The 13,971-nt window shown below is 55.0% G+C and overlaps 1 protein-coding gene across 1 annotated transcript; it reads left to right on the top strand.

The window, feature by feature from the left end:
• The first annotated feature begins 4,900 nt into the window (after positions 1-4,900).
• On the top strand, positions 4,901-6,768 carry LOC149767999 (uncharacterized). Its single transcript, XM_089929519.1, has 2 exons — positions 4,901-5,604; positions 5,687-6,768. The coding sequence occupies exons 1-2, from the start codon at positions 5,011-5,013 to the stop codon at positions 6,599-6,601; spliced, it is 1,509 nt and encodes a 502-aa protein (XP_089785645.1). The 5' UTR covers positions 4,901-5,010; the 3' UTR covers positions 6,602-6,768.
• Positions 6,769-13,971: the final 7,203 nt, after the last annotated feature.

Below are 13,971 nucleotides of genomic sequence, written 5' to 3'. Positions count from 1 at the left end.
AAAAAGGAAAAAGAAAAAGAAAGAGACCCAATCATATGTTATGATTGCAAAAGACCGGGACACATCCGCTCCGAATGCCCTCAACAGAAGAAGCACTATGGAAAGAAGAAGAAGAAGGCGTTGAAAGCGACTTGGGATGATAGTGACACATCCTCCTCCGAGGAAGAGAAGGAAGAGACCGCCAACTTGTGTTTCATGGCATTCGACGACGATGAGGTACGTCAAAGCTCAACTACAGATTTTACCTTAGAAGAATTATATGAAGCTTTTCAAGAACTCATGAATGATTGTAGTATGTTAGGAGTAAAAAATAAAGAACTTAAGGCCTCCAATCAAAAACTAAAGGATGATATTAAAAACCTATTGATTGAAAAGGAAAGCTATGAAAATGATAACATCATTGACCTAAAGAATAAAAATTCAAAACTTAGCATTGAAAATGAAACGGCAAAAACACTCATTAAGGAATTAAATCTAAAAGTCAAATTTCTACTCAATAGTAATACTTCACTTGCACAAAATGTTGAATCCTTTAAAAATGATAAGGAAGAATTGTCTAAAGAAAATTTGGACCTTAAAGATGAGCTACACAAGTACAAACCAATTGTGCAGAAATGTACACATAACTCTGAAAAATTAAATCTTATTCTATCCAATCAAAGAGCTGTATTTAATAAAGCCGGATTAGGATACAAAACTAGCAAACAACAAAAATATCTAAAGAACTTTTTTGTAAAAGCAAAAGATGTCAAAACTGAAAAACCTACATGCTTTTATTGTGGGAAAAGTGGACATAAAGCCTATTCTTGCATTCAAAGAAAGATTCAAACTAATAAGAATATATTTGTAAAGGGTAAAAACACAACCAAAATGTGGGTGCCTAAGGGAACCAACTACACTAACCAAGAAGGACCCAAGAAAACTTGGGTACCTAAGAGCCTCACATGATTATTTTGCAGGTATGCCTTGCAGCCGGAAGCAAAAAGAGAATGTGGTATCTAGATAGCGGTTGCTCAAGGCATATGACCGGTGACAAGAGTCTTTTCATCACCTTGAAATCAAAAGAAGGAGGAGTAGTCACATTTGGAGACAATACTAAAGGTCAAATCATTGGCGTTGGTAAAATCTCCATATCACCCTCCTCATTTATTGACAATGTATTGTTAGTTAATGAATTAAAACATAATTTATTAAGTATAAGTCAATTTTGTGACAAGGGCTTTAAAGTGTCATTTGAATCTTCCCTATGCATAATTAGTAGTCCAATTGACAATGAGATCATACTTATGGGACATAGGCTTGGAAATGTTTACATGGTAGATCTTGATGATCTCACCATGAAGGATGGCCAATGTCTTGTAGCCATGGATGCCAAGGTCAATGAGACTAGCTGGTTATGGCATCGTAGGTTAGGGCATGCTAGCATGGATTTAATTTCTAAATTGATTACAAAAGATCTAGTCAAAGGACTACCAAAAATAGACTTTGAAAAGAACAAAATTTGTGCTGCATGTCAACTAGGGAAACAAACAAGAAGTTCTTTCAAGTCTAAGAACATAGTCTCAACATCAAAACCCTTAGAACTAATTCATATGGATTTATTTGGACCCACTAGAACTGCTAGTCTAGGGGGTAAGAAGTTTGGTCTTGTAATTGTTGATGACTTTTCACGTTTTACATGGGTTTCATTTCTTGCCCACAAAGATGAATCCTTTCCCGCTTTTATCAAGTTTCATAATAGGATTTCGAATGAACTTAATCTTAAACTAAAAGCAATTAGGAGTGATCATGGTACCGAGTTTGAAAATCAGCATTTTGAAAAATTTTGTGAAGAAAATGGTATCAATCACAATTTTTCGGCCCCTAGGACACCCCAACAAAATGGGGTAGTAGAAAGGAAGAATCGCACACTAGCAGATATGGCTCGTACCATGTTGTGCGAATCGGATCTACCAAAGTACTTTTGGGCTGAAGCAATAAATACTGCCTGTCATATTTTAAACCGTGCTTTAGTTAGATCTATCTTAAAGAAAACACCTTATGAGTTGTTGAAAAATAAGAAGCCCAATATAAGTTATTTTCATGTTTTCGGTTGTCGTTGCTTTATTTTAAACAATGGAAAGGACAATCTAAGTAAGTTTAGTGCTAAATCAGATGAGGGGATCTTCTTAGGTTATTCCTCATCTAGTAGAGCATACAGGGTCTTCAACAAGAGAACTCTCGTTGTTGAAGAATCCATTCATATTGTTTTTGATGAAGCTAATGGAGATTTTTCTAGAAAAGAAGAAGATGGTGATGCAGGTATACTTGAAGATAGAATGAAGGAATTCTCCATACAAGACAAACAACATGAGGATGAAATCAAAGAAGATACAATTCAGCAAGATGAGGAAGATCAACCTCCAGCGAGAAATCAAGATCTTCCTAGGGAATGGAGGTATGCACATGGTCATCCAAGGGATCTAATCCTTGGTGACCCTTCACAAGGGGTAAGGACAAGATCCTCTTTAAGAAACACTAGTAATTATCTTGCATTCGTTTCACAGATAGAGCCTAAATCACTAGAAGAAGCCGAAAAAGATGAAAATTGGATAAATGCTATGCAAGAGGAATTAAACCAATTCGAAAGAAATCAAGTTTGGACTCTAATGAAAAGACCCCCAAATATTTCAATTATAGGCACCAAGTGGGTATATAGAAATAAACTAGATGAAGATGGAATAGTAATAAGAAACAAAGCTAGGCTAGTAGCCAAAGGCTACAATCAAGAGGAAGGCATAGATTTTGATGAAACTTTTGCTCCTGTTGCCAGGTTAGAGGCTGTTGCTGGTGGTCCAAACCGAGAACGATTGACACGACGGTGTGAACGGGGTTCCGCCTGAGTTGTCTTGGTTGGTGCTGGTTGCGCTCCACCTTCCGCCAAGGAACCTGCAAACAAGCCTTGCACCACCACCAGGGTGGTGATGGCCCTCCGACGGTCAAGTCAGAGGAGATTGGAGGAGGAGAGATGATAATCACAAGTGGGAGAGAGTGCTCTGGGAGGTATTGCTTACCCCCCCCCTTCTCCCCCCAGCCGCATATATACCTGGCTGGGAGGTCTCTCGGGGGGGTTTGTCGTCGTGGGGCACGATAGAATGGCCACTGACATGGCCGTTACGGGGCGTCGTGGAGCAGCGCCGGGTACGGTCATGGCAGGGCGTAGTGGAGCTCCGCTTTGTACGGTTGATACAGGAGATCGTGGGCAGCATCGGGTACAGCCGTTGCAGGGAGTAGTGGAGCAGGAGGCCGCGGCGTGCCTCTGGAGAATAGCCTGTCGTTATCAAAAGATCTCCGACTCGGGGTCGGAATGCTGGATCATAGGGCAGCCGACCCGGGGTCGGGCTGCGAAGCCGGGGAGGTCCGACTCGGGGTCGGAGTGCTGGATCATAGGGCAGCCGACCCGGGGTCGGGCTGCGGAGCCGAGGAGGTCCGACTCGGGGTCGGAGTGCTGGATCATAGGGCAGCCGACCCGGGGTCGGGCTGCGGAGCCGAGGAGGTCCGACTCGGGGTCGGAGTGCTGGATCATAGGGCAGCCGACCCGGGGTCGGGCTGCGGAGCCGAGGAGGTCCGACTCGGGGTCGGAGTGCTGGATCATAGGGCAGCTGTAGCTTTCCTGGATACGCGTGCCGATCACGTGGGGCATGGCGGCTCAATTCCCCCATAACAGTAGCCCCCCGCTTCCGAGCCTGGAACCAGAAGGGGAACAGGTGAAGGGAGTGATGTTTCGAGATTGCCGCCATCCTTCGGAGAGGCGCGCGCGCTTCAAGCTTCCCGCCTTCTTTATGGCGTATGGCGGTTGCTGCTGACCTGGCAACCTGAGGATTTCGGCGGACATCCTTCCTTAATGGTGTCGATTCGCCTTTGGGGTGCGAGCGACCCTTCGGCGGCCAGGCGTCTTCTGGCGTCATCGAGGTGTCACTTGCCCTTTCGCCTATTTAATCGGGGGCCCTCCCCCGTCCGTCTTCTTCTTTACGGACATTTTCGAGTTTCTCCTTTGCGCTACCATTGTTGCCGCCGAAACGTTCGCTTGCTTTTCCTTTGACGCTCTCGGAGCCGTTCTTCCTCCTCTTCAAGTGAGTTTCCCACTCTTCTACTTTGAGCTCTTCATACTTTTTCTTTTTGTACTAGTGCACCCCAGTCGTTCCGGCCTTTCCCTCCTTCTTGACCCCGTCCTGACCGTAGATTGGCCATTAGGGATGGGCGAAGTGGGAGCAGATAGCATCAAGTCAAAACTGGTCGCCGAGGACTTAGACGGATTTGTGGCTCGGTACCACCTTCCCGAGGCCTGCAATGTCACGCTCCCAGGGCCTGAGGAGAGGATGTCTCATCCTCCTCGAGGGAAGATCGCCATCAATGAGGGCATCCTCCAAGCCGGGTTCCGCTTTCCCCCTTCAGACCTAGTCTTACAGGTGCTCCGGGGTTTAGGAATGGCACCGACGCAACTGGTGCCGAACTCGTGGCGTGCTCTGACGGTCTTCCAGGTTCTCTGTCGCTTGCATGCGATTTCCGCCACCTTGAACGTTTTCTGGGAGCTCTACGGCCTGAGCGGCCACCCCCAGGACAAAGGGTGGTGGTGCTTCGCAGCGCGGCGAGGGTGCGGCCTTGTCAAGGAGGGTCCTACCTCCATTCACCACTGGAAGGAGCGCTTCTTTTTCGTTGATGCAGACCCCTCCTGGGAAATCAGGGCAATCTGGGGGACGCCGGTGAAGTCCCCAATTGGCCTGTCGAAGTTGTCGAGGGAGGAATCCGAGGGCGTCGCCGCCTTGAAGGGGTTGGTCGCCGAGGGCCAGCTTCCCCCGGTGGGCCGCCTTATTTCTGAGGATACCTTGGTGAACGTCGGTTTGAGCTCGGTCCCCACCGACCGTGAGTCCGCCATCGTTTCTTTAGCTCTTTTCTTCTCTTTCGTTCCTTCTTCCTTTCGGTTTCTCAGTCCCTGACCATCCCGTCCTTCTTGCAGAGGTCGACGACGTCATGCGGTCGGTGAAGTCGAAGGCTGTTGGTAGGGCGTCCCTGCTGGAAGCAGTCCGGAGGAGGAAACGAGCTCTTCCGAGCGGGGCCCCACCGGCGAAGAAGTCCCGTAAGGAGATACCTCCGATGCCGACCGACGAGTCCGGGCCCACCGGTCAGGGAGATGTCGTGGGCACCGACCGGCAGCTGACGCTGTATCAGCCCTCCGGTGGTAAGGTTGCCGCTACTCCGGAGGTGCCACCTGAGCCTGCTCAAGACGGACGGGTCGGACGTGATCGGTCCCCAACCCGGCCTTCGACTCGGTCGGCTCCTGATGACTCGAGGAGGGACGCGCCGAGGCCCCGGCCGAGCGGGACCCTATCAATTCCTGGGGCGACCCCCGCCCCGAGCGTGATCAGCCGGACTCTTCCCCAGGCGATGGATAAGGGTAAGGCTGCAGAACCACCATCCGGCTCCGGGGAGAAATCGGGGTCTGCCTTCACTACCGATGGCGCCCGAAATCTCATCGAAACAGTGTTGCTGGAGAAGGACCGTCGGCGGGTCCGGGAGTTGGATGTCTCTGACGTCGGGGCCGCCAGCTGCGTCTGTCTCATGTCGGTGAGTGTTCTTCTGGCCGTCTTTCACCATTTATTGGCTCTGTTGTTCTCCGCCTGACTCCCTTATTTTTCCTATTTCTTAGCTCGCCCAGTACATGATCCGTCTGGAGGAGTGCTACAAGGAACAGGCGGGGCTTTTGGCGAAGGCCGAGGACCGGCTGAAAGCAATGGAAGAGGGAGGCCGGGCTGCGGCAGGCAGGACGACCGGGGACCTCGAGGCGAGGCTCCGGGAGGCCGAAGAGCGGGCACTCGGCTTCGCCGCCCTGGAGGAGCAACTGTCAGAGGCTCGGGAGCAACTCAAAGCCGCCTCGGGCCTCGAAAGCAGGGTCAAGAAGGCGGAGGAACGGGCTGAAAAGCAGTCTCGGAAGATCGCGGACTATCGAGAGCGGTGGGAGAAGGCCCAGCGGTCTGCCGACAACGCCTGCGACCGAATCCGCTCTTTTGAAGCCAAACTAGGCGAACTGGAGTCGGCCCTGGAGAAGTCATGCACGGACGTCCAAGAGCTCCGTTCGCGCCTGAAGGAAGCCGAGGCCGCTCGGGTTGCTACCGAGGCGAAGCATAAAGAGGCTCAGGCTGATCTGCTGAGGGTCTCCTCTGAGGCCGAAGGCCGGATTGTGGCGAAGGTCTTGGAGGCCAAGGCTCAGATTATGGAGCGAGCTGAGGCGGAGCTGGCCGAGAAGAGGGCGGAAATCGGGCGTCAGGCGGTAGAGGCTTATCGCCAGTCCGCCGAGTTCGCCCATGATATGTCGGAGGCAGTGCGGACCTATCGCCAGTCTGACGAGTTTGTCCATGACGCGTCGGACGCGGGGGCCGAAGCCTTCACCTTGGGCTTCGAGGAGGGCCTGGCAAGGGTGTCGGCTAAGTATCCCGAAGTTGACCTGAGCGAGATCTCCCTCCTGGACTCCTCTCCGGCGCCATCGCCTGCTGGTTCTCCTGCTGCTTCCCTACCTCCCGCGGATGAGCCCGGCGTTCCCGACCCGGGAGTTCCTCCAAGCTGACCTCTTGTACCTTCCATTGTCTTTTTTATTTTTGTATGTCGGCGCTTTGCCCAATTGTATGGGCCTCGGCCCTGAAAATTAATGCACGTTGAATATTTCTTCATCTCGCCCTCGTCCTCTTTTTTTTTTTTTTTTTTTTTTTTTTTTTTTTTTTTTTTTTTTTTTTTTTTTTAGCTCTTGGTTGCTTCTTGCTGACTTTTGATTCCCGAAGTTCTTCCGGCGCTAGGCCAGGCATCCGAGGGTTAAACCTCAGGAAACTCTTCCGGCGCTAAGCCAGGCATCCGAGGGTTAGGCCTCAGAAAATTCTTCCGGCGCTAAGCCAGGCATCCGAGGGTTAGGCCTCAGGAAATTCTTCCGGCGCTAAGCCAGGCATCCGAGGGTTAGGCCTCAGGAAACTCTTCCGGCGCTAAGCCAGGCATCCGAGGGTTAGGCCTCAGGAAACTCTTCCGGCGCTGAGCCAGGCATCCGAGGGTTAGGCCTCAGGAAACTCTTCCGGCGCTAGGCCAGGCATCCGAGGGTTAGGCCTCAGGAAACTCTTCCGGCGCTAAGCCAAGCATCCGAGGGTTAGGCCTCAGGAAATTCTTCCGGCGCTAAGCCAGGCATCCGAGGGTTAGGCCTCAGGAAACTCTTCCGGCGCTGAGCCAGGCATCCGAGGGCTAGGCCTCAGGCAACTCTTCCGGCGCTAGGCCAGGCATCCGAGGGTTAGTCCTCAGGGAATTCTTCCGGCGCTAGGCCAGGCATCCGAGGGTTAGTCCTCAGGGAATTCTTCCGGCGCTAAGCCAGGCATCCGAGGGTTAGGCCTCAGGAAATTCTTCCGCTCGCTGGTCGGCCAAGGCTGGCGCAAGCCGAAGCGACCGGTCGGGGCTTCCGGCTAGTCTGCTCCCGGGATGATCATCGGGTTAGCCAGGCATCCGAGGCCCGAGCCTCGGGAGATTCCACTCGTTGGTCGGCCTAGGCTGGCGCAAGCCGAGGCGACCGGTCGGGGCTTCCGGCTAGTCTGCTCCCGGGATGATCATCGGGTTAGCCAGGCATCTGAGGGTTGTCAAGCCTCAGGGAAATTCCGCTCGTTGGTCGGCCAAGGCTGGCGCAAGCCGAGGCGACCGGTCGGGGCTTCCGGCTAGTCTGCTCCCGGGATGATCATCGGGTTAGCCAGGCATCCGAGGGCCGAGCCTCGGGAGATTCCACTCGTTGGTCGGCCTAGGCTGGCGCAAGCCGAGGCGACCGGTCGGGGCTTCCGGCTAGTCTGCTCCCGGGATGATCATCGGGTTAGCCAGGCATCTGAGGGTTGTCAAGCCTCAGGGAAATTCCGCTCGTTGGTCGGCCAAGGCTGGCGCAAGCCGAGGCGACCGGTCGGGGCTTCCGGCTAGTCTGCTCCCGGGATGATCATCGGGTTAGCCAGGCATCTGAGGGTTGTCAAGCCTCAGGGAAATTCCGCTCGTTGGTCGGCCAAGGCTGGCGCAAGCCGAGGCGACCGGTCGGGGCTTCCGGCTAGTCTGCTCCCGGGATGATCATTGGGTTAGCCAGGCATCCGAGGGCCGAGCCTCGGGAGATTCCACTCGTTGGTCGGCCTAGGCTGGCGCAAGCCGAGGCGACCGGTCGGGGCTTCCGGCTAGTCTGCTCCCGGGATGATCATCGGGTTAGCCAGGCATCCGAGGGCCGAGCCTCGGGACATTCCACTCGTTGGTCGGCCACTTGTCGCTCGCCGCCCATCGGGGTTTCTCTGTGCCCAGCCGCGACCGTGTTTCTCCTCTCCTCCAAGCGTTGCCTGGGGGGAACACGAGAAGGGTATTAAACGCTAATTAATGCGTTACCTGGGAAATCGGATCGCCAGTTGCTGCTGGTGAGGAGTGTTAGTTGAGCGGCCGCGATACGCGGGTTCTTCGAGGAGGATGCGGCCTGGGCGCGAGCGGAGACACGTGGACCTAGTGGTATACGTCACCCGGATCGTCCTGCACAAAGAATGCGATTTAAGGAGAATGACGCTTAGGAAATCGCGGGGAGATACGCCTCGGGAGCCGGAACGGCTCCGGATTCAGTGCGCCTGCATTTATTGGAGCCACCCGTATCGGAACTACCAGGGGGCCGCAGCTTGGCTATAAATACAGGTGCAGGTACGATGGAATTTGCCAAGCCGGAGCTGCAGGTTGCCATGGATCGCGGACCTCCTCCTTGGCATATGACTGAGAGACTCCTGTCGAAGGAAAGGGGAGGCGCTCCCCTTACAACTTCAGCCAACTAGCCGTTTCATCTGGGATCAACAAGGAGGGTCTCCTCGGCGGAACTCCGCTCTAGGCGTTTCATCCGGGATCACATCTCCCCTCCTTGAAGTTCAGCCTCCCGGTTGAGCTCTGCGCCGGACGCTCAATCCGGGACCGCGCCTCCATATACTCTTCCCCCTCGAATCCCTTCTCTTCCCTACCACTGGGGAAGATGGGAATATCCTTTGGAGGCGGCGTTCCCCTGGGGGCAGCGGGAGCTTCTTCTGCGGCGGCTCCTCCTCTTTTTGGTGAGGTGCTGGATGGCGCCTCCGGTTAGAAGCACCCACTTCTGGTGGGACTGCAGCCGCCCTGGGTTGAGGGTTTGGGTCCCCACCTCTTCTTTACTTTCTTTACTCCCTAATTCCCCTCTGGGAATTTCTTGTAATCACACGAGCACGCCACTGTAACCAGAAATTATTGAAATGAAAAGTATTGCACCTTTTTAAATTGTCTTTCTGGCCTTGTTGTTCTACTGGTAATACATCCGCAGGTTAGCGGAATTCCAGCCCCTTGGAATTTCTCGGCCATCCAGGGCTTCCAACTGGTAGGAGCCAGGTCGGTTTACCCAACGAACTTTATACGGGCCTTCCCAATTTGGCGCTAGCTTCCCACCTTCCGTAGGTTGAGATGCCTTAGCTCGCCTCAGCACCAGATCTCCAATTCTGAAAAGCTTCGGTCGGACTTTGGAGTTGTAATATCGGGCCACCCTCTGCTGATACATTGCCATCCGTACCTGAGCCATTTCCCTTGCCTCTTCCAAGAGATCCAAGTTCCCTCGGAGTTGCTCTGAATTGGCCTCGGGTCGGTGCGCGGCCACCCGAGGCGAGGGGAGTCCGAGCTCCACGGGGGCAACGGCTTCCGTGCCATAGGTTAGGCTGAAAGGCGTCTCTCCAGTAGGAGTCCGTTGTGTGGTCCGATACGCCCAAAGGACATTCTCGAGTTCCTCGACCCAAGCTTGCCCCGTCCGGCCGATCCGCGCTTTGATACCTTGGAGGATTGTCCGATTTGTGACCTCGGCCTCGCCGTTGGTTTGGGGATGCGACACGGATGTGAACCGATGCTCGATCCCGAATTCCTCGCAGAAGTCCCGGAAGTGCTTGTTATCAAACTGTCGACCGTTATCCGAGATGAGGACCCGAGGTACTCCAAATCGGACAATGATGTTCTTCTTCACGAACTTCCGGACTTGTGCCTCCGTGATGGTGGCCAGTGGCTCTGCCTCCACCCACTTGGTGAAGTAGTCGATGGCGACAATCAAAAATTTCCGCTGGGCCGAAGCGACGGGGAATGGTCCGAGGATATCCATTCCCCATTGTGCGAAGGGCCAGGGCGCGGTGATTGGCGCCAAGGGGACAGAGGGGACTCTCTGGACGTTGGCGTGGCGCTGGCAGGCGTCGCATTTCCGCACGTGGTCCTTCGAGTCCTCCATCAAGGTCGGCCAATAGTAGCCTTGCCTCATGATCTTATGCGCCAAGGACCTAGCCCCCAAGTGCGATCCGCAGATGCCTTCGTGGACTTCGCCGAGGGCGTAGGCCGCTTCCGCGGGGCGGAGGCACCTTAAGAGGGGGGCGGTAAACGAGGTCCGATACAGCCTCCCTTCATAAAGTACGTAGTGGGCGGACTTCTTTACAAGCCGCCGGGCCCGATCTTCGTCTTCAGGGAGGATTCCTTCGGCGAGGTAGGCGACGAGCGGGTCCATCCAAGACGGCTCCGGATCAATTGCCATCACCGCTCCAGCCCCGTCAATGCTCGGGGCATCCAGGGTCTCCAGGTAGATTGCCCTCGACAAGTTGTGCGCGTCTGCGTCCACTAGGCGGGACAACCTGTCGGCCCTGGCATTTTCGCTCCTCGGGACCTGCTGAATGTCAACACTGCCGAGGTCGGGAATGAGTGTTTGCACCTTCCGGACGTAGCTCTGCATGGTCGGGCTCCGCGCCTCGAACTCCCCTCGAACCTGCCCGACCACCAGCTGGGAGTCGGTGAAGACTTTCAGACGCCGGATGCCGAGCTCCTTGGCGAGTTTGAGTCCCGCGACTAGGGCCTCGTACTCCGCCTCATTGTTGGTCACTGGAAATCCGAACCTCAAGGCATACTCGGCTATCACTCCATCGGGATTGGTGAGGACCAGCCCAGCCCCTCCACCTTCAGGGTTCGACGACCCGTCAATGTGGAGCGTCCAGATCGGGAGATCGAGGCTGGGTGTCTCCGGCGGCTTAGGTTCCGCCTCCTGCACAGTGCACTCAGCGAGAAAGTCCGCGAGTACCTGGGCCTTGATGGCTGGTCGGGGCTGGTAGCGGATGTCGAACTCACCAAGTTCTACTGCCCACTTCACCAGCCGTCCCGCATTCTCTGGATTGCTGAGAATCTGCCGCAGTGGTTGATCGGTCAAAAGGGTGACAGAATGAGCCTGAAAATAGGGGCGAAGCCTCCTGGTCGCAGTCAGCAGCGCGAAGGCGATCTTCTCAGCCTTCGTGTACCGCGTCTCGGCATCCCGGAGGACTCGGCTGATGTAGTATACAGGCTTCTGAAGTCTTGCCTCTTCCCGAACCAGTACTGCGCTGACTGCGGTTGGGGAGACCGCCAGGTAAAGGTAGAGCATCTCCCCCTCTTGCGGCTTGGACAGCAGGGGAGGAGACGCCATGTACTCCTTGAGCTGGTCGAACGCCGCATGGCATTCGGCCGTCCAGAGGAAGTCTTTTGGGCGCTTCAACACCTTGAAGAATGGTTGGCAGCGTTCGGCCGACTTTGCCACAAATCGTCCGAGCGCGGCGACCCTTCCAGCGAGCTCCTGAACCTCCTTCACTTTGGTCGGAGGGGACATATCTTGGATGGCTTTGATCTTGTCCGGGTTGGCCTCGATCCCGCGCTGGTTGACAATGAAACCGAGGAACCTCCCGGCCGAAGCACCAAAAGCGCACTTCGCTGGGTTTAGCTTCATGCGAAACTTTCGCAAGGTGGTGAAAGTCTCCTCCAGATCTGCAATGTGCTGGTCTGCATGGCGGCTTTTTACCAGCATATCGTCCACGTACACCTCCATATTCCGGCCGATCTGCTCCTTGAAGATTTTATTGACGAGGCGCTGGTAAGTGGCGCCAGCGTTCTTCAGACCGAAGGGCATTACCTTGTAACAGTACAGCCCCCGGTCTGTTATGAAGGCAGTTTTCTCCTCGTCCTGTGGAGCCATCATTATTTGGTTGTAGCCGGAGAAGGCGTCCATAAAAGACAGTAGCTGATATCCGGAAGTCGCGTCGACCAGTTGGTCTATCCGTAGAAGCGGAAAGCTATCCTTGGGGCACGCCTTGTTCAGGTCGGTGTAGTCGACGCACATCCTCCACTTTCCGCTCGCCTTCCGGACAAGTACGACGTTTGCCAGCCACTCGGGGTAGCTCACCTCTCTTATGAAACCTGCCTCCAAGAGTTTGTCTACCTCCTGGTCGACCACCCGGATCCGATCCGGGGCACAGTGTCTCTTCTTTTGCTTTACTGGTCGGTGGGTCGGGTCGACGTTGAGGGCGTGAGAAACGACCTCCGGGTCGATCCCAGGTACATCGGCCGCCGACCAGGCAAACACATCTGCATTGGCTCGGAGGAATTCCACTAACCGGAGCCGAGCTTCCAAGTCGAGGTTGGCACCGACCCGGACCGTGCGGTCCGGGCGGCCTTCTTCGAGGGGAACTTCGATTACGCCCTCGGCCGGCTCCCCGTGCCGCAAGGCCACTTCGTCTCTGGCGTCAAGTGACTCGACGCTTAGGGCCTCCATGGGCTTCTTCCCTTTGAGAGTTGCTAGGAAACACTGCCATGCGGTCGGCTGGTCACCTCGGACCTCTCCAATCCCGGCCGCTGTGGGGAACCGCATGAGCAAATGGTAGGTAGAAACCACCGCGCGAAGGGCGTTCAGTCCGGGTCGTCCGAGGATAGCGTTGTAGGCCGAGGGGACACGGACGACCAAGAACCCGAGCCGCACCGTGGCTTCTGCGGGTGCAATGCCCGCAGTCACAGGCAGCTCGATGACACCTTCGGCCGAGATAGCGTCTCCAGTGAATCCTATGAGGGGGGTGGATGTTTTGTGCAACAATTGTCGGGAAAAGCCCATCTTTTGGAAGGCCTCGTAATACAAAATATCAGCTGAGCTTCCACTATCCACAAGAACACGCCTTACATCATAGTCCGCCATAGTGAGAGAGATCACCATGGCGTCATCGTGGGGAGTCTGAACCCCCTTTACATCTTCATCACAAAAAGTGATTACATTTCCGACCCGCTGCCTCTTCGCGACGGCCACTCCTGATACTTCCGCCGAGCCCCCTGCGTTCCTCACGGGCCGAGAGCAGCCCCCAGTGATGGTGTGGATCACTCCCGCAACGGGTCGATTCTGCTCCCGAGGCTCCTGAGGGGCCGGGTCGGCTGGACGCGGGTCTGCGGGGGGACGTCGGTCGTTTACATATCGACCGAGACGTCCTCGGCAAATGAGAGCCTCGATCTCGTCCCGAAGCTGGAAGCAGTCTTCGGTATCGTGGCCGTGGTCTCGGTGGTACTCACAGTACGCCCGAGAAGGCTTCCTCCCAGGGATCTTCTTCATCTGCCTCGGGACCGGGAGGTCCTCCCGCCCCTTGACCTCCATGAGGATCTGGGCCCGGGGGGCCAGGAGTGGGGTGTACCGGTTGAAGCGTCGGTGCGGAGAACGAGGGCGTGTGGCGCCGTGGTTCCTTGCTGGTGACGGGCTTCTGCGCCGGCGTTGAGGCGTCGGGCTCCTCCTCTGGGGTGCCTCTTTTCGCCTTTTCTTCCCGGGCTTTAGAGGGGCTTCGGCGGCCTCCTTGTTCCGGTGGGAGGCTGCCTCCTCGGCGTCTGCATACTGGTTTGCCCGAGACAACAGCTCCGGGAAGCTCCGCGGCAGACGTTTGTCCAGGGAGAAGGTGAGTCTGCCCTTCCGGAAGCCTCGCTTCAGGGCTGAGAGAGCCACCTCCTGGCTCAAATTCCGGACCTCCAGTGTTGCCTTGTTGAAGCGGGTGAGATAATCCCGCAGGCTCTCTCCCTCGTTCTGCCGGACATCGAAGAGGGAGTCGGAGACCAGTCTTCGCCGGCTACTGACGGCGAAATGGCTGATGAAGAGAC

The sequence above is a fragment of the Phoenix dactylifera genome, chromosome 3 (assembly GCF_051530095.1).
Source record: "Phoenix dactylifera cultivar Ajwa chromosome 3, Ajwa_hap1_PhDact_Kaust_v1.1, whole genome shotgun sequence".
In the NCBI taxonomy this organism is placed as follows: domain Eukaryota; kingdom Viridiplantae; phylum Streptophyta; class Magnoliopsida; order Arecales; family Arecaceae; genus Phoenix; species Phoenix dactylifera.
This window is presented reverse-complemented; position numbering and strand designations above follow the sequence as displayed.

What these genes read in the sequence shown, in the direction of transcription:
- LOC149767999 (XM_089929519.1), top strand. Translation starts at nt 5,011, where the DNA reads ATGCGGTCGGTGAAGTCGAAGGCTGTTGGTAGGGCGTCCCTGCTGGAA. An exon ending in GCTGCGTCTGTCTCATGTCG is followed by an intron (nt 5,605 to 5,686) that starts GTGAGTGTTCTT and finishes CCTATTTCTTAG; the next exon opens with CTCGCCCAGTACATGATCCG.